The 25,720-nt window shown below is 40.3% G+C and overlaps 1 protein-coding gene across 4 annotated transcripts in view; it reads right to left on the bottom strand.

Moving 5' to 3' along the window:
• The window catches only part of AFF1 (ALF transcription elongation factor 1), a 206,494-nt gene that overhangs the window by 173,037 nt on the left and 7,737 nt on the right, over window positions 1-25,720 (bottom strand). For all 4 annotated transcript variants that reach the window (XM_030847009.2, XM_030847016.2, XM_030847011.2 and 1 more), the window contains exon 2: window positions 20,777-20,850. In XM_030847009.2, coding sequence (XP_030702869.1) covers window positions 20,777-20,814 — 38 coding nt within the window. In that variant the 5' untranslated portion in view covers window positions 20,815-20,850. The remainder of the gene's footprint in view (window positions 1-20,776; window positions 20,851-25,720) is intronic.

Here is a 25,720-nt window from a genome sequence, read left to right as displayed (position 1 = left end):
GAGATAATGACTACCACTTAGAGGCATAAAGGAATATGCTCAGGGAAGTGACAGCACTCTGGAAGCAGTTCTGGCTCAGAAAATCAGTTGGGGGAGTCACCTGCGCTGGGGGTGAGGTGGTGGTAAAGCTATGATGAGTATTATGCAGGAGAAAATTTGTGGTATAAGAAGGAAGCAAGGCAGAGATAGAGGTCTAAGAAGTGACTTGCTTTTATCAGGTGGGAAAAAAGGAAGTTTCATGTGAAAGTGAAAGGGGCTAATCAGAATGGTAAGGAGCTTATGAGCCAGGATGAATGTCCAAGAGGGGATCAGGGAGGGAGGAAGGAATGTCCACATCGTGTGTCCAATTTACTGTGCTGTGCTCTGCACACAGTAGGTGCTGAGCATTTGCTGAAGTGTAAAATAATACACTGCGGCACCTCTGTTCAAGCTACATATACTCTAAAGAAGCTGCATATATTTCCCAGATTATCAAGTCCCTCTGTTATTACAGAAATTGTTACCTCAGGGAGTTGGGGAAGATAAAAAGCACACCCACCCAAAATATAGTTTTTTTGACTACATTTCAAAAACCACCACACCCACTCCCCAATTCTAAGGATGCCAGGTGTGAAACCTTTTGAAAAGAAACAAGATCTTCTTCATACAAATTATTACTCTCTACTTTTTCAAATCGGGGGTTTTAATGTATCCTCTGTCTTCATAAAGGAGAGAAATGTTGCTTTAGTGTGAAAAGGTCATCTGCGTGGGTGTGAGGGGTGGGGGGGAGATGGTGCAAAGAATCGGGCAATGACAGACAAATGCTGATGAAGAAGATTGGGCCTGGGCAAGGGAAGGCAGATGCAAATACCCAGGAACTGAAGTCCGCACATCAACTAGCAGACTGAGCCAAGTAACTCTTTAGGGATCCACAAATGCCCATTAGCCTCATACTGATTCCACATATCAATATTTCCTTTCTATGAGCCATCACGGAGCACCTATCTTCAAAATGCAGGCAATATTTCTGGTCTTCTGGCTACGCTGCTTTCCTGGATGTAGGCTTACGATGCCAAAGGAAGAGAGAAAACATTCCCCCTATGGGCTGCCGGCTTCACTCCTCCTCCCTCGCTTGTGGGTTGGAGAGAACAGGCTCAGCAAGTGCCTGTGTAGAGCCTGAACATTAACTCGAGCCTCATACCCCCCGCCCCGAAACAGACGAAAACGCCAATGCAAGATGACTTTGACAGATTAGCCTGAAAAGTGAAATACAGGTGACTTTTAAGCACCATTGGTTATAAGGCTTGCTGTGCTTTGAAGCAATTTGTTTTTAAAAGGTCAATGAAGACAAATAGGTAGCAGTAAATTATTGTTTACACAATTCTGAAGACTTTATACACGGGGCCTTAACATGTAGTTTTCAACAGTTGGGTCAACAAGCAATTGCCTCAACAGCTACAGGATTTCACAGAAACACCAAGTTAACCCATTAGTAATAGGGCAAGAACTTTGGGCTGTTTTTCCAAGAAAGGGCAAATAAATACCCATCATAACCATCATCCATCCTCCATCTCTATGACAGCAACAACTACAACAGCCGCAAACTCAATCATTCATTAATGGCTGGTTATTTGCAAAGCACAGAGATAATGCTCAAAGATTAAACAGACCTCCAGTGTGAAAGAAATATACAATTTACACAGATGTGTGATCTAACACTGAGACTGAGGGAAATGAGCACTAGAGGTCATATTAGCCTAGGTCTAATCAGGAGAGAGAAACCACACGATAACGTGAACAGAAGTGTAATATAAAAAATGTTAAACTATGATGGGAGAAAACTATCAAGAAATAAAGAGAGACTCTAAGAGGTACCCTGGGCTGAGAGACGGTACCCAAGGACAGACAAACTTTGAGTGGGGAGGGTCACTCCCCAAAACTGAAGTTGAGATCTCGTCGTTGGCGAAGTTATGGCTGCAGCCCACTGGATGGCAGGGTTGTTCACTGGAACTGGTTCATACTAGCTGAGCAGCAGGAAACAATTCTCTGGAGTAGAGGCAAGCTGAGGCTGATGGGCATACAGAGAGAGAGGGGCGTCTCTGTGGGCATGAGGTCTGGAGTGTGCCAGTGTCTGCACTGAGAGGACCTAGGCAAGTAGCCAAGAGACTGCAAGCTCTGAGGCGCTGGGCTGGTACAGAGCATCACTGGGTGTCTGCACACGCGGCACAGTGTGCATTCTCTCAATGACAGTGTACAGCAAGAGTAAGAAAGAGCAGCAACCACAACCCTGAAGTGAATCTCTCTAACTGCAGCAATGTCCTTCCAGCACCCTCCACTGACCAAGTGTAACACTGTGCTGGCTGTAAAGGAGAAAGGCCTAGAGTCCATTATAGCAGAGCAGGTACTAAAGGATGAATTTGGAGAAGAGAGGCATTAATTGAAATGTGGCACGGAGGTAAAGGAAAGGATAGGAGTACACAAAAAGAGTAATGAATTTCTTGGGTGATTAGAGTTTAAAAGAGGTGATATTTCAGCTAAACATTAAAGGATGGGTAAGATTTGGCTGGGGGAGGAATGAGTAAGAGAAAACTCATTCTCTTGAAAGGAGTTTTACTATTGAAAGGAGTTTTACTATTAACTCTGGGATCTTCAGCAAACCACTTAACCTCTTCAAGCCCACCTACCTTATAAGATCTGTATGAGATTAAAATGCAACAGTGAATTGTGAATAAACTTTGAAAAAAGTTTAAAGCATTAGATGAAAACCACTTGATGGTAATACTTTCACAAAGTAACTAGAATGCAAGTGCTAGTGTGAGTTCCTATCAGGTTAATCTATCCCCTCCCCAGTTCCCTCCCTCCCCATCCTTTCCCCCTGGTTCCTAGCAGACACTTGTGACATCAAGGCTCCACAAGTCTTTGCTGAATGGATGAGTGAGTCTTGAATTATCTTAACAGAGAAGACCTTCCATTTAAAGTCAAACAAACTGGACTTCCCTGGTGGTGCAGTGGTTAATAATCCACCTGCCAATGCAGGGGACATGGGTTCAAGCCCTGGTCCAGGAAGATCCCACATGCCGTGGAGCAACTAAGCCCGTGTGCCACAACCACTGAGCCTGCGCTCTAGAGCCTGTGAGCCACAACTACTGAGCCCGAGTGCCACAACTACTGAAGCCCGCACACCTAGAGCCCGTGCTCCACAACAAGAAGCCACCGCAATGAGAAGCCCGCGCACCGCAACGAAGAGTAGCCACCACTCCCCGAATCTAGAGAAAGCCAGTGCACAGCCACAGAGACCCAACGCAGCCAAAAATAAGTAAATAAATAAGTTTAAATAAATAAAACTGCAAAAAAATTTTTTAAAAAGTCAAACTAAGGGAAATGTATGATTTCTTATTTACTTAACACAAAAGGATAGAAGTACTACTAATTAAATATCTACTTTCTCTACACACTTAGGCACACTTATCTTGATGTATACCCTAAACTTAATGTAATATTATAATAGGAAACATGAAATGAGGGTTTTACTGAGAAATGAATTCAGAGTGTCATCAACTATTTTAAATTGCCCAAATTCTTAATTATATAAATTCCAAAATAATAACAACAACAAAAAAAAACAGTCTTATAATCACCTGAGCCCACAGGAACATTTTATTAAGCAGTTCACACACTGCCAGACCTTGGTCACAGACCAGGATCTCTGAGCTGGGTCTCAGAACAGGGGTAGGGAATTGGGGAGGCAGGCTGCTTCCCAATACTGCCCAATGGAGCCCAAACTTTAAACCTCCTAGGAACTTTAAGAACATCATTAAGGTCAAATTCTCTGTACCCTGAACACTAAAATTATCAAAGCCAGGTCCATAGAAAGGGGAGAAAATTAGTATTTATTAAATACTGACTCAGTGCAGGCACTGGGTTTTAAAAAATGCATTATCTCATGCAGTCCTCATTATTATTCTTATTTTACAGGTGAAGGAAGTAGAGTTTGGAGAGGTCAGGAAAATTGCCCAGCATTACACATTTAGTTGGGACTAGAATTCAAGCCCAAGTCTCACCGATTTCAAAGCAAAATCACTTTCCCTTGAACTCAGACTGCCTCTCCACGTGGAAATTTAACAGCAGAGTCTCAGTGAGCCTGTAAAAATTGTTCTCCTTACCTCAGTCACTTCCGTAGGTTGGAAACACGAGGACAGAAAGGAAAAGTAACAATGATATTAAGAACTATTCCAGGGACTTCCCTGGTGGTGCAGTGCTTAATAATCCGCCTACCAATGCAGGGGACACGGGTTGGAGCCCTGGTCTGGGAGGATCCCACATGCCGCAGAGCAACTCAGCCCATGCGCCACAACTACTGAGCCTGTGCTCTAGAGCCCACGAGCCACAACTACTGAAGCCCGCACACCTAGAGCCCATGCTCCGCAACAAGAGAAGCCACCGCAATCAGAAGCCCGCACACCGCAATCAAGAGTAGCCCCCGCTAGCCACAACTAGAGAAAGCCCGTGCACAGCAATGAAGACCCAACACAGCCAAAAATAAATAAAAAGAACTGTTCCAAATATCTTCCCATCTCACTCCAATCATTGACTGTGCTCTCAATTCTTTGTCCTTTACAAGGAACACATACTTTAAGATATATTTTCTAGACAAGTAAGGTATATTCCCTGCTCTCATTTATTAAATACACTGTCTCTTTGAAAATCAACACCTCCACCCTTAAATTAAGGATGATTTCATATCCCAGTTATCAAGTGCTCACTGAGGGAAAGTAAATTTCTGCCGGATGGTGAAAGATAATCTAAAATGAAACCTGCTACAGCTTCTAACCGTTGAAAGCTTGAGTTATTCACAGGGTCACCACCTGACATCTGTGCAATGCTCTACAGACTGCAAATTGCTCTCAGGGAGAGAGCACACATCACCTCACCGCAAGCATGAAAACAGCTCTAACTCATCTGAGTATGGGCACCACCTCCACCCCTCAATTTTAAACTTTTATTTATTGGGCTGAGCCAGGTCTTAGCTGTGGCATGTGGGATCTTTGTTGCAGTGTACGGTATTTTTAGTTATGGCATGCAAACTCGTAATTGCAGCACACAGGATATAGTTCAGGGATCAAACCCAGGCCCCCTGCATTGGGAGCACAGAGTCTTACCCACTGGACCACCAAGGAAGTCCCCATCCCTCAATTTTAAAATTAACTCACCCTTTTCCAGCCAGCAGCTCATTAGTCACCCCTATCCCCCCCCAACCTTTTTTGTCCACACCCCACCTTCCACACCCCAATGTACAGATATCGGCTTTGTTCCTGCATTACAAAAAGATGAATCAGACTTTGAAGGCTAGCGGGATTTGACTGCATGACTCCGACAGGACTGGGGGAAACAGAGACTCCACTCTTGGAGGGCACACACAAAGTAGTGCGTGCATCGGGACCCAGGGGAAGGAGCAGTGACCCCACTGGAGACTGAACCAGACCTACCAGCTAGTGTTAGAGGGTCTCCGACAGAGGGGAGGGGTGACTGTGTCTCACCGTGAGGACAAGGACACCAGCAGCAGAAGTTCTCGGAAGTACTCCTTGGCGTGAGCCCTCCCGGAGTCCGCCATTAGCCCCACCAAAGAGTCCGGGTAGGCTCCAGTGTTGGGTCGCCTCAGGCCAAACAACCAAGAGGGAGGGAACCAGGCCTCACCCATCAGCAGACAAGCCGATTAAAGTTTTACTGAGCTCTGCCCACCAGAGAAACAGGTAGCTCTACCCACCACCAGTCCCTCCCATCAGGAAACTTGTGCAAGCCTCTTAGATAGCCTTATCCACCAGAGGGCAGACAGCAGACGCAAGAATAACTACAATCCTGCAGCCTGTGGAACAAAAACCACATTCACAGAAAGATAGACAAGATGAAAAGGCAGAGGGCTATGCACCAGATGAAGGACCAAGATAAAACCCCAGAAAAACAACTAAATAAAGTGGATGTAGGCAACCTTCCAGAAAAAGAATTCAGAATAATGATAGTCAACATGATCCAGGACCTCGGAAAAACAACGGAGGCAAAGATCGAGAAGATACAAGAAATGTTTAACAAAGACCTAGAAGAATTAAAGAACAAACAAACAGAGACGAACAATACAATAACTGAAATGAAAAATACACTGGAAGGAATCAATAGCACAATAACTGAGGCAGAGGAACGGATAAGTCACCTGAAAGTGAGAATGGTAGAATTTACTGCTGCAGGACAGAATGAAGAAAAAAGAATGAAAAGAAATGAAGACACCCTAAGAGACCTCTGGAACAACATTAAATGCAACAACATTCACGTTACAGGGGTCCCAGAAGGAGAAGAGAGAGAGAAAGGACCCATGAAAATACTTGAAGAGATTATAGTTGAAAACTTCCCTAATATGGTAAATGAGATAGCCCCCCAAGTCCAGGAAGCTCAGAGAGTACCATACAGGATAAACCCAATGAGAAACACGCCAAGACACACAGTAATCAAATTGACAAAAATTAAAGACAAAGAAAAAATTTGAAAGCAGCAAGGGAAACACGACAAATAACATACAAGGAAACTCCCATAGGTTAACAGCTGATTTCTCAGCAGAAAGGCTACAAGCCAGAAGGGAGTAGCATGACATATTTAAAGTGATGAAGGGAAGAACCTACAACCAAGATTAGTCTACATGGCAAAGATCTAATTCAGATTTGATGGAGAAATCAAAAGTTTTACAGACAAGCAAAAGCTAAGAGAATTCAACACCACCAAACCAACTCTAAAACAAAAGCTAGAGGAACTTCTCTAAGTGGGAAACACGAGAGAAGAAAAGGACCTACAAAAACAAACTCATAACAATTAAGAAAATGGTCATAGGAACATACATATCGATAATTACCTTAAACGTGAATGGATTAAATGCTCCAACAAAAAGACACAGGCTCGCAGAATGGATACCAAAACAAGACCCATGTATATGCTGTCTACAAGAGACCCACTTCAGACCTAGGGACACATACAGACTGAAAGTGAGCGGATGGAAAAAGATATTCCATGCAAATGGAAATCAGAAGAAAGCTGGAGTAGCAATTCTCATATCAGATAAAAAAGATTTTAAAATAATGTTACAAGAGACAAGGAAGGACACTACATAATGATCAAGGGATCAATCCAAGAAGATATAACAATTATAAATATATATGCACCCAACATAGGAGCACCTCAATACATAAGGCAACTGCTAACAGCTATGAAAGAGGAAATCGACAGTAACCCAATAATAGTGGGGGACTTTAACACCTCACTTACACCAATGGACAGATCATTCAAACAGAAAATTAATAACGAAACACAAGCTTTAAATGACACAATAGACCGGATAGATTTATTCAACATTTATAGGACAATCCATCCAAAAACAGCAGATTATACTTTCCTCTCAAGTGCCCATGGAACATTCTCCACAATACATCACGTCTTGGGCCACAAATCAGACCTCAGTAAATTTAAGAAAATTGAAATCATATAAAGCATCTTTTCTGACCATAACGCTATGAGATTAGAAATCAATTCCAGGGGAAAAAAAAGTAAAAAACACAAACACACGGAGGCTAAACAATACGTTACTAAATGACCAAGAGATCACAGAAGAAATCAAAGAGGACATCAAAAAATACCTAGAGACAAATGACAGTGAAAACATGACAATCCAAAACCTATGGGATGCAGCAATAGAGGTTCTAAGACAGAAGTTTATAGCAATACAACCCTACTTCAAGAAACAACAAACATCTCAAATAAACAATCTAAACTTACACCTAAAGAAACGAGAGAAAGAACAACGAACAAAACCCAAGGTTAGTAGAAGGAAGGAAATCATACAGATCAGAGCAGAAATAAATGAAATAGAAACAAAGAAAACAATAACAAAGATCAATAAAACTAAAAGCTGGTTCTCTGACAAGATAAACAAAACTGATAAACCATTAGCCAGACTCATCAAATCAATAAAATTAGAAAAGAAAAAGGAGAAGTTGCAACAGACACTGCAGAAATACAAAGTATCCTAAGAGACTACTATAAGCAACTCTATGCCAATAAAATGGACAACTTGGAAGAAATGGACAAATTCTTAGAAAGGTATAACCTTCCAAGACTGAACCGGGAAGAAATAGAAAATATGAACAGACCAATCACAAGTAATGAAATTGAAACTGTAATTTAAAATCTTCCAACAAACAGAGGTCCAGGACCAGATGGCTTCACAAGTGAATTCTATCAAAACATTTAGAGAAGATCTAACACCCACCCTTCTCAAACTCTTCCAAAATATTGTAGAGGAAGGAACACTCCCAAACTCATTCTATGAGGCCACCATCACCCTGATACCAAAAGCAGACAAAGATACTACAAGAAAAGAAAATTACAGACCAATATCACTGATGAATATAGATGCAAGAATCCTCAACAAAATACAAGCAAACAGAATCCAACAGCACATTAAAAGGATCATACACCATGATCAAGTGGGATTTATCCCAGGGATGCAAGGATTCTTCAATATACGCTAATCAATCAATTTGATACACCATATTAACAAACTGAAGAATAAAAACTATATGATCATCTCAATGGATGCAGAAAAAGCTTTTGACAAAATTCAAGACCTATTTATGATAAAAACTCTCCAGAAAGTGGGCATAGAGGGAACCTACCTCGACATAATAAAGGCCATATACAACAAACCCACAGCAAACATCATGCTCAATGGTGAGAAATTGAAAGCATTTCCTCTAAGATCAGGAACAAGACAAGGATGGCCACCCTCACCACTATTATTCAACATAGTTTTGGAAGTCCTAGCCATGGCAATCAGAGAAGAAAAAGAAATAAAAGGAATACAAATTGGAAAAGAAGAAGTAAAACTATCACTGTTTGCAGATGACATGATACTATACACAGAGAATCCTAAAGATGCCATCAGAAAACTACTAGAGCTAATCAGTGAATTTGGTAAAGGTGCAGGAAACAAAATTAATGCACAGAAATCTCTTGCATTCCTATACACTAATGATGAAACATCTGAAAGAGAAATTAAGGAAACACTCCCATTTACCACTGCAACAAAAAGAATAAAATACCTAGGAATAAACCTACCTAGGGAAACAAAAGACCTGTATGCAGAAAACTGTAAGACACTGTTGAAAGAAATTAGATGATACCAACAGATGGAGAGATATGCCATGTTCTTGGATTGGAAGAATCAATACTGTGAAAATGACTATTATACCCAAATCAATCTACAGATTCAATGCAATCCCTATCAAATTACCAATGGCATTTTTTACAGAACTAGAACAAAACATCTTAAAATTTGTATGGAGACACAAAAGACGCCAATAGCGAAAGCAGTCTTGAAGGAAAAAAGCGGAGCTGGAGGAATCAGACGCCCTGACTTCAGATGATACTACAAAGCTACAGTAATCAAGACAATATGGTACTGGCACAAAAACAGAAATATAGATCAATGGAACAAGATAGAAAGCCCAGAGATAAACCCATGCACCTATGGTCAACTAGTCTATGACAAAGGAGTCAAGGATATACAATGGAGAAAAGACAGTCTCTTCAATAAGTGGTGCTGGGAAAACTGGACAGCTACATGTAAAAGAATGAAATTAGAACACTCCCTAACACCAAACACAAAAATAAACTCAAAATGGATTCGAGACCTAAATGTAAGACTGGCCACTGTAAAACTCTTAGAGGAAAACATAGGAAGAACGCTCTCTGACATAAATCACAGCAAGATCTTTTTGATCCACCTCCTAGAGTAATGGAAATAAAAATAAACAAATGGGACCTAATGAAACTTCAAAGCTTTTGCACAGCAAAGGAAACTACAAACAAGACGAAAAGACAACCCTCAGAATAGGAGAAAATATTTGCAAACGAATCAACAGACAAGGAACTAATATCCTAAATATACAAACAGCTCATGCAGCTCAATATTCAAAAAACAAACAACCCAATCCAAAAACTGGCAGAAGACCTAAATAGACATTTCTCCAAAGAAGACATACAGATGGACAAGAAGCACATGAAAAGCTGCTCAACATCACTAATTATTACAGAAATGCAAATCAAAACTACAATGAGGTGTCACCTCACACCAGTTAGAATGGGCATCATCAGAAAATCTACAAACAACAAATGCTGGAGAGGGTGTGGAGAAAAGGGAACCCTCTTGCACTGTTGGTGGGAATGTAAATTGATACATCCACTGTGGAGAACAGTATAGAGGGTCCTTAAAAAACTAAAAATAGAATTACCATATGACCCAGCAATCCCACTACTGGGCATATACCCAGAGAAAACCATAATTCAAAAGGACACATGTACCCTAATGTTCATTGCAGCACTATTTACAACAGCCAGGTCATGGAAGCAATCTAAATGCCCATCGACAGACAAATGGATAAAGAAGATGTGGTACATATATACAATGGAATATTACTCAGCCATAAAAAGGAACGAAACTGGGTCATTTGTAGAGACGTGGATGAATCTAGAGACTGTCATAGAGAGTGAAGTAAGTCAGAAAGAGAAAAACAAATATCGTATATTAACGCATATATGTGGAATCTAGAAAAATGGTACCGATGAACCGGCTTGCAGGGCAGAAATAGAGACACAGATGTAGAGAACAAACGTATGGACACCAAGGGGGGAAAGCAGCGGGGGGTGGGGGTGGGGGTGTGATGAATTGGGAGATTGGGATTGACATGTATACACTGATGTGTATAAAATGGATGACTAATAAGAACCTACGGTAGAAAAAAATAAATAAAATAAAATTCAAAGATAAAATACTAATTCATGTGAAAATTTTTTTTAAAAGATGCACATTTCTCTAACTACTGGTGCCACAATGAAGCCATCTCCCAGGATCAGTGTTTTATCTACTACTCCTTTACAACGTCAGAAAGAAAGTCAACCAAGAGGATTTCTGGTCCAAGCTTCAGTTTCAAACCAGAGCTCAGAAAGTATTTCCCTGCCATCGGCTTCTCCCAAGATAATGTGGAACGGACTTGGGGCCCAGTGACAGAAGGAAGGTAGCTTGAGTATCTGCCACTGATGAATCAGTTAAACTTTTCTTCCCCTTTTCCATCTGTAAAATATAGCCTCATAGAAAGCTGTGAGACTGAAATGAAATCACACCTATCAAATACTTATTAGTATTTGATAGCACAAAATCTGGTCACCGTGTTCATTAAATATTAGCTGCTGCTGGCATCTGAAGTCATAAAAGCCATGTCAGCCAGGAGTGTCCCCACATTCGCACCATTCCAGCATCTTGGGGAATGGAGGCCTTGAACACTCTCTTATCTCTAGCTGAAAACGCGTTGGCTGGAGGACAGCTCCTCTCTACCCTCCATCCAGGGACGTGCTCCTCTCCAGCTGTGACCTCTGTTCCTTTCTCAAATCTTATAACTTGTTTGGAAGATACACTCAGAAGGTGATTACCAAACACTTGGGAAGTCAGTAAACACATTAGAATTTTTGGATGCCCAGCGCCTTACTGGTTTCACTAGGGTTACAAGGGGCAGTCTCTGACCCCCCAGCTGTTTAAAATCTGGCTAAGCCTTGGACTGACTGCAACAAAGGAGCCAAGTGAAAAAACAGCAAAAGAGAGATAAGCTTGATGGGGAGTTGGGGACACAAGGAAGGGAGTTTAATTGAAGGTGGACCTTCAGCTGCAGGGTTGCATTTAAAGAGCAGTTTCCAAGTCTTGGTTCCATAAATTGCCAGGTTATTAGTGCTAATAATAGTATTTTAATAGTGTTGCTTTCAACATAAACATTGATCATAAAATGTTCAAATACTATAATTTTGGTTAAGGGTTTTGATCCAATGCAAAGCCTTCTACTACATAAATAAAAGGAATACTAACTTTAAATGTAAGCCTGAAAGCAATAACCTTTGGACTTCTGTGCAAAGTTCTAAGAATTTCCTTAAAAACTGACCTCTTTCTGCATTGCATGGGAGTAAGGGAGTTTTTCTCTTGATGCTGGGTGGGAAAAGGAACAGAGGAGGGGTCTAAGCCCTCAGTCTCCCCAGAGAAACAGGACTTAAAAATTCTGCCCTGTTCCCCCCTCTTGCAACAAAAATGTAGCTGAAGCCAGGGTACTTCAATTCTCAACCTAGCAGCAGTATCTGCAGGGCCACCCCAGGCAGAGCCATTTCTCCAGGATTTGCGAGTCAGGGCAAACCCGAGGTAACAGAGACTGCCTCCCCGTAACCTTAACAAAGATCTTCTCCAGTGGGAGCAGTCAAAATTCAAATGAAGAGCAGCCCCACGCTCTCCACTAGGAAACCCTGTTTTCTTTTAATTAAAAAAAATGTAGAGGTCATCCCTCAGCTCTGCTTACAAGTAATGAGTCCAACAGCCCCCATTTATCACCCCTGGAGATTCTTTTACACTTTGATGTGAAAAGAGTCAGGGCCCATTGTGATGTCAACTACTCCAACAGCAGTCCTTTCACTTGCAAACGAAGCTTGGGCCCCCAGTAAGAACTGACTGTCAGAAAAAATTCATTGCCTTTCCTTCCAGTGATTTATCAGAGATGGGGGAAGAAGCTGGCTTTAAGACAACTTTGCAGAAAGGGTTCCCAGCACACCCCTACTGCATTCCCAGCCTCCACTGGTTCTTTCTGCCCCAAATGCCCCTTTCTCAGTGCTCGAGAAAGGCAACCTTCTCTCTTGAAGCCATCTCATCTGGGAGGACTTTCCTTCTCTCTCCTTCAAGCTTTCTTGGGGCCTAACATTACTTACTGTTCCCGTGTTCCCTCCCTTAGGGCAACTCTCCAGAGCAAGGACGACACCAGCACCCTGGCTTGGCCATTAACAGACCCATAACCATCCCAATAATTAGGTCACAAGGCACCCATTTCCCCATCTTTACCAGTCTCTTACATTAAAAGGAATTGAGAATTAAGGAAGTTTAAAAGGAAAGAGGATTTAAAGATTTCTTGACTCATCCAAGAATCTGAGGTGGTAGTCAAAAAGAGGAAGGTTCACAGCAGAACTAGGAAGATCCTTTTCAAGTAAACTTTAAAAATTAGAATATAACATGCACTCACACATGCATTTTCAAACAGTGACATACCCCTGTAAGCAGCACCCAGATCAAATCACAGAACGATACCGGCACTCTTGGACTATTAACTATTCTTAGCAAAAAGACTTATCTCAAATGTAACTGAGCTTTAGAGCTAACGTCCATTCTACAGGAAATACCTGGGATAGAACCACATGATTCTCAAGCTCAGCACTAGTGACATTTGGAGCCAGAAAAGTGTTTGTGGTGGGGGCCATCCTGAGCACTGTAGGATGTTTAGCAGCATCCCTGGCCTCTACCCATGAGATTATGACAACTAAAAGTCTCTCAAGACATTGTCAAATGTACCCACCCCCCACCTCCAGGAGGTAAAAGTATTCCAGGTTGAGAACCACTGGTATATAAGAACAAAAACACATTAAGAGGAGCAGTCAGACAAATCCACAAAGTAGGACAGACATTCAAACTTAGCTTCCTCAACCAGTCAATCCCCGCCCGCCCCCCATCCCTGCCAAATAAGCAAGGCAAATGCTCTAGGTTAAGACTTAATTGATAAAACCTAACACAGTATACGCACTTTGATTTGGCTGAATTAGGATGTAAACAACTTGAATAGACATTTTAAAACAATCTGGATAGTTTGGAGGTGGGTTAATTAATAGATGACTCTAAAATGTTAATATTATTAGGTATGAGATTGGTATGCAATTATGTAGGAAAATGTCTCTTTTTTTAAGGAGATGCACATAAAGTATGCCGGAGTGAAAAAACAGATGTCTGAGATTTGCTTTAAAGCACTTCAGCAAAGAACAAAAGAAAAAGGATAGATTTTTTTTTTTTTTTTAAGTGTGGCAAAATATTGAGAAATGTTAAATCTGGGGAATTCTCTCTACTTCTACTAATGTCTGAATATTTCTGTGATAAAATTTTTTCTTCTAAAGCGAAGAAAAAAGAGAGTGGGCAAGAAGTATGATAAAGTCTATACTAACTTCGGTTTACATGCCCAGTCAGGGCCAATGTTAATTCTTTATTGCTGCTACAATGCACAAGATTTCTTTCTTTCTGTCTGTCTTTCCCTTGTGTCCCACCCTCCACTCCTGCCTTTCCTGCTTCCCAACCTCCCTCTCTCTCTCCCTTTAGACTGTCTTCCCCTTCACAAGAAGTCTTGGACCACCTCATGCTTTCAGTAGCTTTAATAAGATCTGTTCACTTAACAATATCTATTAACATCTTACCTATGTAAACACATATAATCCAACGTCTACCATTTAAAAATCATTTTAAAGCAACAAAAATGGGGGCATTCTGCATAACAGGTTAAGAAGAAGGCATCATCTGATGAAACAATCAAAACTTGCTGGTCAAAGGCAGAAATGAAATTGCACAGTGCCTTACATGTTAAATGTTATTTAGTAATTTAACAATTTCTCTCCAAAACAAACTAGTTGCCCCAGCATTCCCTTTAGTCTGATTCACACATTCAACTATTAATTTCTCCAGGCTTTTTCTTTCTGCAGTTCAATGAGGCAGACTACTATCTAATCTGACCACATTACAGGGTTATCATGAGGTACAGAAAACAAGATTCAGATTCTGAAATAATGTCCTCCAGCCTTCTGAAAAAGAGGAAACTGGAACTGAAATGCTCTTCTTTCTAAACCTGTTCCACAGATTCCAGAGGAGGCTGACTGCTACAGCTTCAGAAGAAAAGGATTGTTATAACCGAAGCCCTCCAAAAAGAAAAAAGATTCTTCCCCAAATCAGGATAGTATAAAATCAGTATTCCTGTAAAGACGGTATAATCCTAAACAATTCAACACAATGTCCATCTTATCCACCACCATGGACCAAAGTGTCACCTAAAATGATATAATGCCAACTGCTTGGACTAGTAGCCATTCTATTGAAGGCACTGAAAAAATATTAATTCATTCTCCTCCAACTCACAGCATTAGTAGAATTCAGGGCTAAAGACAAAGAGAAAAAACGTACACAAATGAACTTGAAACCGACCTTGGGCACACTGACTTATGAATTTAGAATAATCTTTTTTTTTTTAATTAATTTTATTTATTTATTTTTGGCTGCATTGGGTCTTTGTTACTGTGAGCGGGCTTTCTCTAGCTGTGGTGAGTGGGGGCTATTCTTCATTGTGGTGCGCAGGCTTCTCATTGCGGTGGCCTCTCTTGTTGCAGAGCATGGGCTCCAGGCGCCCGGGCTTCAGGAGTTGTGGCTCACGGGCTCCGGAGCGCAGGCTCAGTAGTTGTGGCGCACAGGCTTAGTTGCTCTGCGGCATGTGGGATCTTCCCAGACCAGGGCTCGAACCCACGTCCCCTGCATTGGCAGGTGGATTCTTAACCACTGCGCCACCAGGGAAGCCCATGAACTTAGCACAATCTTAAGATGACCTAAACGTTAATCAACCTTACAAGAAAGCAATTCCACCCCTAAGTAGCTACCCAAAAGAATGAAAACATAGGTGCTTGATGACCTCTACAATCCCTGTGTATGATTTAAGACAATCCCATAGCCAATATTAAATGTAAAATAGACCAGAGAAAAACTTGTAAGTGTATCCACATGCCCCACAAATAAACACACTCTTGTGTTTTGTTTTTCTTAAAGGTCTATTTCCTCTATCACTCTCCTTCCTATGTATACTATTCCTGGAATAGCTCACAAAGGAATCCCTTCCATCCAGGGAGTTGCCTCTAAACAAAGCCTTTCTCCTTTGAGGTAGAATTGAGGAAGGTACCGACTCTTCTGAAACCCAGCACTATACCACCCTCACCAGAGCGATAGAATTAATAATGTATCAAGGACTTATGATTTACCAGGAACTGTGATAAGCACTTTACATACATTATTCTCTGTATCCCCATTTTAATGAGGCTTTAAAAGTTGAGCAATTTGTCCAAGTAACCAACGTATCAGAGATCGAAACACAAGTTGTGGCCCTGGAGTTCCACACTCAAGCCCAATATATCACCCATGCAGTAACAGGTCAATTGGATTTTACTGGTAAACTTACTCAATACTTCTACAGTTGAGTCTTTCCCCCCTACCCCCCCCACCCCAAAATTTAACTATCCATTTGGGAAATAACTAATTCTGAAAAAGATTTCCTCAGGTCTGGGATGAGTCTGAAATCAAACTCTTCTAAAGCCATCAAACTGAATGACTCATCTTAAAACTACATATGACAATGACACATACTTCACACTTAGGAACCATTTTCTAAAATAAAGGGAAACAATGCATTCTGCATAAGAAACATCATTGCACTTGTAAATCAGGCCTAAAACAACTTGCTTGGGAAATACAGGAAATTTCACAATTCCAGGTGTGGATTATTTACAATGCCCAGGCCAATCACTGTTCCAGGAAAACACGGCCTACAGCCATTAATCTCTCTCCTGAGCGTCTGAAAGTCAGGCCCCTGATTTACTTACACAAAGAAAATCTGTCTATATAATAGGTGTTAATCAGCTTAACACCTTGTAGCCTCCTCACTAATTGAGGACTCTCCTCAATTAGGAGAGTTAAACATTATTTCAGACTCTCCTGGGGAAGTAGAGCATCCACGACTACAGCATTATGATTCAGGGTTCACAGAATGCAATCCTTCAAATCTTCACCCAAACTGAAAAGCATATCAGCAAATCTCCTAATGCATACAGAAGGGTAAGAAGGGGAACATGGTAGTGACATGATAAAAAGGCATGTTCTCTCTTTCAAGAAGGAAAAAGAAAAGTAATTACAAACTCCAGGAAAAATAAAAATACCATCCAAAGATGAAGGAATTTAAAATGTGGCATGAATTTGAACAATTTACTCAGCTAAAGAATTCATCTGTCCTGATCAATATGATATTTCTCAAGTGGTACTTGGGTTGACTTTGAACCCATAGAGGAGAAATGAAACCCTAAACACTATTTTACTTCCCAATCAAAATAATGTAAATAATGCTTATTGGTTTTTCAGCTTTTATTATCAATTCAAAGACAAAGCTTGCAAGCGCACAGAAGCTTATAAAATAAAATGTACTATCAATCTGGACAATTTAAAACAAAAAGCAGAGCTAACAGTTGGAGGGTAGAGGAGAGAGAAGTGGAAAAATAGTAAGGATAATTATACTATCGTATTAGACTATGAAAAGTTGATGGAAATTTTTTAAATTTAATATTGATTATATAATATAATTAATATGGTACATTAATTTAAAATACCTTATTATAAAGACATATAAATGTTAAAGATATTCAAGTTTATAAAATAAAATAACATAAACATCAGAACTAAATAGACAACGTAAAAGAATATACTATATGATTATTTTTAAATAAAAATCAAAAGCAGGCAAAACAAATCCATGGTGTTAGAAGTCAGAATAGTGGCAGGCTTTGAGGGAGACAGCAGCTGAAAGGGGACAGGAGGGGCTTCTGGAGAGCTGGTATTGTTGTTGCTTGATCGGTTACACAAGTGTGTTCACTTTGTGAAAATGCACCGAACTGTACTAATAATGTCTGCCCTTTTCAGTTTGTTATACTCCAATGACAATTTTTAGAAAGAACAAAACGGGGAGGGGAAGGAAGATGAGGGGAAATTTAAGTAAATCAGATTCAATAATGTCTAATGCTGATAAATTTGGAAGCCAGAGAATAAGCCTATTATTTACAAGAACTAAAACAAATATTGTCTTTACACATGACATTAATATTCTGTCCATGCTTATGACTTCTGATAGCCCTAAGCAAACTAAGGATTCACACTCAGACTTCTACTTAGTTTGAGCAATTAGAGCTGCCTGCTCAATACACATCTGTTTCCTTTAAAATATATTCTAGTCCTGGACCAGTTCCACACGAATTTGATTTTTTTTTTTTTTGACTACTAAAAGATTAAACTGCCATGACTAAACATTTAAATAAGTGAGCTATTTGGTATATATTAAAAATAGAGCTCCAGGGGCTTCCCTGGTGGCGCAGTGGTTGAGAATCTGCCTGCCAATGCAGGGGACATAGGTTCGAGCCCTGGTCTGGGAAGATCCCACATGCCGCGGAGCAACTAGGCCCGTGAGCCACAATTACTGAGCCTGCGCATCTGGAGCCTGTGCTCTGCAACAAGAGAGGCCGCGACAGTGAGAGGCCCACGCATCGCGATGAAGAGTGGCCCCCACTAGCCACAACTAGAGAAAGCCCTCGCACAGAAACGAAGACCCAACACAGCCAAAAATAAATAAATAAGTAAACTTATTAAAAAAAAAATAGAGCTCCATTTAGGATTTCCCCTAGCTTATCACTTGTACTGGGTGTTAAAATTAAAAAGGACCACATCAGGGAGGTAAGGAGCTGAAAAGGTAAATGTAACAAATAATAAAAACAGCTCTGTAATTGCTAGAATGTTACTACAAAGGGCAGTTACCTATCCTAACTTAATAATTAGCAACAATAGAAAACATATGTAAATAATAAGACTACAAAATATCTTTTTTAAATTGTCACTGATGATGTTGTTAACTATAATTGATTCTCCTACCAGAAATTACCCTGGGTGCAGTGTCAATAACCAGAATAGTTGAAAAATCATACCTCCAAAAAATCTTAGAATTGAATTTTAAAATTGCTTCACTCCGTAAATTTTCATTAATCTGATATTTAGATACCTTTGTAAAAAGACCCAGTTTTAATGTTTTATCAAATTCAAATCTAATTGATTAATGCAAAGGGACCCCAATCAAAATGCCAACAATTTTTCTAGAAAATGACTAATGACTCCAGAGTACACGTGGAAATGTAATCAGATGTGAATAGCTATAAAAATTCTAAAAATGAAAAGTAATGACAAAGAATCTGCCTGAATATTAAGACCTATAAAAATACACTGAAATAGTATAGCACCATTGCCAGAAGAGGCAATCAATGGAACAAAAGAATCTAATAATAGACTCAACAATCTGATGGAATTTGGACACAGCACTCAAATCAGTAAAGATAGATGATTTAATAAATTATGTTGTAACAACTGGCTAGTCTTTTGCTTAAAAAAAAAAAAAAGTTCCCTAACATCCCCAGACTTTTTTCATTTCTTATTAAAATGGAAATTTACAACACACACTTTACACTAACTTTAATTACAGATGGATCAAAATGCTAAAAAGTCAAAGATCTAAAATGGGTTGCAAGTTAAGAAGGTGAAGCAGCTAACTCAGTGTGTAAATCCAGCTGTGTGGGAATTGTAGTGAACTAGAAAGCATCGTGCTTCCCCAACTTTTTTTTTTTTTTTTTTTTAACATCAAGTCTCTCTGGGGCAAGCTGACAAAGCAGATATCTGCAGGAGGAAATCAGGTGAGAGTTCTGGAGTTCTGGAGTTCTGGTTGGGGAGAGCAACATCTTGGCACACCTGAAAAGTACTTAGGAAGTTTTGAATTAGAAAACTCATGACTTCTCAAAAAGAGGAAGTAGCTATTCAATTCCATCTGAATGTTGCTATATTGCAATGCAAACCCAATGTTGTTAAGTTTTTTAAGAGACGATGGAAGTCTAGATCATTATGTAAAAATCATTGGTAGATATATTTTTTTAGAACACTATGAGAGGCCAAAGAAAACCCATCTGTTGACCAGATCTGCCCCATAGGCCACCAGCTTACAAGTTCTGATTAAATGCAAAAAATGAAACCTTTCAAGTGCCAGCAGAGAACACATGACATTATTTTCTCAATCTTGGAGTAGGAAAGACCTTTCTAAGCACAATCAAAACCAGAATCCATAAAGAAGACATTTAACTACATAAAAATTTAAAACTTATGTGTAACCAAACATTATGAATAAGCCTAAAAAAACGGATGATAACAGCTTCCCCTCTGGCTCTAGCAGAATGTGGACTGTTGCAGCCTGGGTCACATGGTTTCCTCTGTGGGGGAGGAGAGTGTACCAAGTTTAACAACAGGACCAACAGGACCACCTGGAGTACAGGAAGAATTTCCTAAATGAACCAGAAAGGAGGAGGAAGTAGGAAAGCATCAGAATGTTCCAGAATTACAGTCACCATCATCTATTACTCAAGAAATATTAATTAAGTTTGAGTCTACATGTCTCATACCTTCATATATATGTATCTGAGCATCTAATAGTATAAATAAAAACTGATCAGTGATATTAAGAATTCCTTCTGGATAGCAAATGGGTTATTCTTTATAACTGCTTCAGAATATAAATATGCTCCCCTCAACCAACCCTGGACATGTACTATATGCAAGAACTATATATACAGAGTTGTAGGGAGAGATGTGAAAGTCATAAAATGTAACTGACAGAATTCCCTCTTTCAAGGCTCTCATAAGGCGGATTTCATCATGATATCTGTTTCAGTACAAGCTGAATAGGTGTACATTTTCCCAGATCAGTGTAATCTGGACCAGTACCTTGAACTGAGAATTAAGACGCTGATCTAACATCACAACCACATGTTAAAGAAATGAGTTGAGAGTACTAGATTTAAAGAAAATATGTAGCCAGTCTAATAGGTTTGACTTTATATAGAGAAAACAGAAATTTTCACACATTTTCCTGCACCAGAGAGTCATAAGTCACAAAAATAAAAAGGACCAAACTTATTCTTTGAACAATAGATTATAAAATTAAATATCACATCCTTGCATCATGGATTTCATGGTTACCTGTTGCCACTGCTGTTGACTCTTTCGGTAAATGCCATTGCTGCCAGTCAGTGGAAAGCGACGAGTCTATTCATCTGAAAGAGACACAGCAGCCTGTGAACATTAGCCCGTAAGTAACCTCATAGGTACACCTGACCTGTAAGAAATCTTATTGGACACAGAATTCAAAGTTCCCATTCGAATAAGAGAATGGCTCTTCACCAACTCTCAAGTTGCGTGAACAAACCAGCCAGCATATATCAAAGGCCAAATGCACTTTTGGCCAAATGTACTTTTAATTTTAAGGCTGCTACTCAAAGCAATTTCAGCCAGGAAAAAATGTGCACAAGTTTATCATGAGAAGGAAGAAAGGAAATAACATTTCCCCAGTGTCTACTTTGTGCCAAGCATTGTGTTAAGCCCTCTAAAAATGACATTTCATGTAAACATTACAATACACTTGCAAGGTGTAAGTGTACTGTAATGTTTACATGGAATGTAACATTAGTATTGCATACTAATTAGTATTGCATAATAATACACCATATACCAAATACCCCATTTTATATATAAGAAAACTGAAACTCAGTTTTAAGTAAGTTGCCTAAGGTAATAGGTTGTGTCAACAACCTCACTAGAGTCAAAAGGGAAAATGGTGAAAGAGTATGGACAAGAAAAAATTAATAGTTGATCTTCACATAAGAATTCCACACTAAATAAAAAAGTGGGCCCAGTTTAAGAGCCAATCCTGAGATTTTACTTCCACTCATAAAAGGTACTTAACCCCCAAAGCAATTCTGGAGCATTCTCTCAAAACAGTACTAGTTTTAAAAAGTTGTTATCCAACCTGGGCAGATGGCCTTGGTACTTACTATCTTGTGTATCTCTAGAAACAACCTCTCTCTCTATGGTTAACACTATCAACAGCTGTTTCCTTTTCCCTTTCTTGTATGTATTTGTAAATTTACTGCTCTTATCCTAACTTGCTTTAAATAGTTTCTATTTTTTCAAACATCCTTAAGGCAGAGGGTATGTTACCAAATTATCTTAGTACCAATTTAACGAACTATTTGATACAAATGGAAACATGATGTTAAATTTGTAACAATTTTAGCTTGTCTGCTACTTTAAGAGGCTTTTTGCCTAAGGCTGAAGAAACGCTGAATAGAGTCCTTCAGCTCTACTCTGCCTCTTGATAAGGTCTTTTATCTCCCCCTCCATGAAATTAAAATTGCTGACTTGCTGACTACAATGTTTCATATTAGTAGATACCACTTGCCACTCTATCTCCTCCCCCAAAAGAATGTAACACAGATGCTACAAATATTCTAATTAAACTCACACTAGTAGAGCTCAAATTTTCAGGGTCAAACATGTTTTGGAGTAGGCCACTCCTTCAACTGGCTATAGTGGCCCTAGGCAAGTTTCCTAAATTCTCCAACTCAAATCCCAACCACCTCCCTCACTCTCTCCCCTTACTCTCTCACTTTCCCTCTCTCAAACACATGATTTTTTAAATTATTATTAATTTATTTTATTTTTGGCTGCATTGGGTCTTTGTTGCTGCTGGCGGGCTTTTCTCTAGTTGTGGCAAGCAGGGGCTGCTCTTCATTATGATCCGCAGGCTTCTCATTGCGGTGGCTTCTCGTCAGGAAGCATGGGCTCTAGGGGCTCAGGCTTCAGCAGTTGTGGCGCACAGGCTCTAGAGCGCAGGCTCAGTAGTTGTGGCTCACGGGCTAGTTGCTCTACGGGCTAGTTGCTCCACGGCATGTGGGATCTTCCCGGACCAGGGCTCAAACCCGTGTCCCCTGCATTCGCAGGCGGATTAACCACTGTGCCATGAGGGAAGCCCATCAAACACACACTTTTTTCTTGTTGGGGGGTGTGCACACTGCGCAGCTTGCAGGATGCTAGTTCCCTGACCAGGGACTGAACCTGCATCCTCAGCAATGAAAGTGCAGAGTCCTAACCACTGGACCACCAGGGAAGTCCCTCAAACACATACTTCTGTTTCTCCTTCTTCCTCTGTCTTTCTCTACCCTCCTTTCCCTCCCCCTTACCCCACCTCCCCTCTCTCTCTCTTTCTCTCTCAACATGCAGGGCTGGCCCACAGCAAATTATCAATAAAATAGTAGGCATTTGCTTTGGCATTAATCTTCTTAACACTGTAAAGCCTTCTCAAGAGTCCATGATGGCAGTCCCCAACACAGCCCTCCCAGTGAGGAGGGTCCACCTGCTTGCGGCCCAACAGCACCCATCCCAGGGCGGATTGGTGGAGAAAGGAGGGCAGCAAGGGAGGGGGCAGAGGGGCTGTTGAGGGATGTCAACCTGACAGCGTGGTCCTGAGTTCCCTTGTTTGTTCATTTACTCACTGAGCCAACAAATATTTCCTGGGTATCTACTGTAAGAATAAGAGAGTGAAGGAAATAGGCACTTGCCATGCTGAGTTGACAAACTACAGGAGGTAAGCAAAGATGAAACATAATATATAGATGTTAGACTTTAAAAGGAGAAAAACAAAGTGAACAGTGTAGCACGCCAGAGAGGAAAGGAGGTAAGGTGTTACAATTTTATATAGAGTGGTCAGAGAAGGAAACATTTGAGCAAAGGCTTAAAGGAAGTGAGGAGCAAACCAGGCAGAGCTGTAGTTAAAAGATGGTCTAGCACTCTGGCTGATAATGATGTGTCAATGCTCATGTTCCTCAATTGTAACAAATGTACCACCCTAGTAGGAGACAGTTGATTATGGGGGAAGCTAGGGGTGGGGATGGGGACAGGGAAGTCTACGGGAAATCTCTATACCTTCCACTCAATTTTGCTGTGAACTTAACTGCTATAAATAAATAAATAGATAAATAAATAAAGCAAGCAAGCCAGCCAGCCTGTTTTTTAAAAAATGGTCCTAGGGGAGCTCCCCTGGTGGCGCAGTGGTTGAGAGTCCTCCTGCCGATGCAGGGGACACGGGTTCGTGCCCCGGTCCGGGAAGATCCCACATGCCGCAGAGCAGCTGGGCCCGTGAGCCATGGCCGCTGCGCCTGCGCGTCCGGAGCCTGTGCTCCTCAACGGGAGAGGCCACAACAGTGAGAGGCCAGTGTACCACACAAAAAAAAAAAATTAATTTTTTTAAAAAAATTAAAAATGGGCCTAGGAACTGACAAGTCCAAGACTGAAGGAGTCAGCAGAATCCCTGGCTCTCACTACTGGCTTCTTGGGTGGGTGAGTGAAGTACAAAGTGCAAGAGACATATTCTCTGAGGCATCTGGCCCCTGGGCACAGCCAGGGACTTGTGTGTACAATTCAAATTCATAACCTTGTATGGTGGCTCAATCCGTTCCACAGAGGCAAGGGTAAGGAGGCTATATCACCAGATTATTGACTCTTACGACTCACAGGAAAGACCAAATTCAGCCTATGGAAGTCTACTTAGATGCTGATGTATGTATGATTTGCACAGCTGTACAGAGTAACCACACAACTCAGATATAAGGTTAGTTAGGTTAGAATGGAGGCCTACTGTAGTCAGGAAGTTATAACCCTAAACTACTGCTAAGAAAGGCAGTTAGTATATGCTTCAGTTAATGTCTCCTTTGAAAATCTTTCTTAAAAAGTCACATTTGTACAAGAAGGTTTGTGCAATAAAATGTTGTTTATAATAGCAAAAAAAAAAAGTGGTAACAACCTAATACATATAAACACAGAAATGGTAAATAAATTATGGCACATGAGACACAATGAAACATCAAAAAGAATAGGTTTATCCAAACAAGATGCTGAACAAAATGTACAATGTGAGCCAATTTGTTTGAAAAGAAAATGCTTTCCTTTTATATTTATGCATAACACACACCCATAACATACACACACACAAACACACACACAGAACCAAACTGTTAATAGTGGCTTCTCTGGAAAGGGGCACTTTCATCTTTTATTCTATATGCTATGAATCCTTTATTATCTGTGTAAACGGTTTTTTTCCCTAAATATAAGGGTTGGGGGGGGATGTACTGGCCCATAAATATTGAAATCAGAAGGTCTTCTTGAAGTTTTCATACATTTTTATATTATTCTCACCAGATTATAAAGACAAAGCAGAATAAAAAATGGGGGAGGGGGGCAGTTTAAAATCCTCCTGTTAAAAAAAAGCAGTTAAGATTCCAACTTGGCTCTACATTAAAAACAGAGTAGGGACTTCCCTGGTGGTCCAGTGGTTAAGACTCCACACTCCCAATGCAGGGGGCCTGGGTTCAATCCCTGGTCAGTGAACTAGATCCCGCATGTCACAGTGAAGATCCCATGTGCTGCCACTAAAACCCGGCGCAGTCAAATAAATAAATAACATAACATAACATAGTGCTATACAGCAAAAAGAGAATAAGTTCAAGTGAGACAGGTGATCACTTTGGGCAAATTAAGCCCTACCAGCCTCAGTGCTCCCATCTGTAAAATGGAAAACAGCCTATTTTACAGAGTTACTGAGAAGAGTGTTTTATAGATCTTGCTAAAATGCCCAGCACACTGACACATCATGGGCATTCAATACATAGCAGATCTTATTTAAGTCAGCAATGTCTATCTCACTTTTTATGTAAGTGAAACAGACTATGCTGCATGTAGGACTGTACCTTGCCAGATCTATTTAAGTGACCCTTCATAGGCCTTCCAGCCTCTTGCAATGCAAATTTATTCAGAAATAAAAATGTCATGTACATCAAACTACTTTTCTCCCCAAAATAGGTAAAACATTTCAAGTAAAAAAAAAATTTTTTTTTAAGTTTTATAGACATTTACGCCATATACATATATAATTACAAGGAAACAAAGAGAGAGGAGGAATACAGAAAAATTATTCAGGATATTTTCAAATATTCTGTTCTAGGTCATTAAGTGCTCCCAAACTTAGCACATTCTGGGGAACCTACTCTCAGCAGTCTTTGTGACATGCTTGTTTAAAGGCCTGCTTTG

The sequence above is a fragment of the Globicephala melas genome, chromosome 5 (assembly GCF_963455315.2).
Source record: "Globicephala melas chromosome 5, mGloMel1.2, whole genome shotgun sequence".
Classification (NCBI taxonomy): Eukaryota; Metazoa; Chordata; class Mammalia; order Artiodactyla; family Delphinidae; genus Globicephala; species Globicephala melas.
The sequence above is the reverse complement of the archived record's forward strand: the minus strand, read 5'-3'. Positions and strand labels throughout refer to the sequence as shown.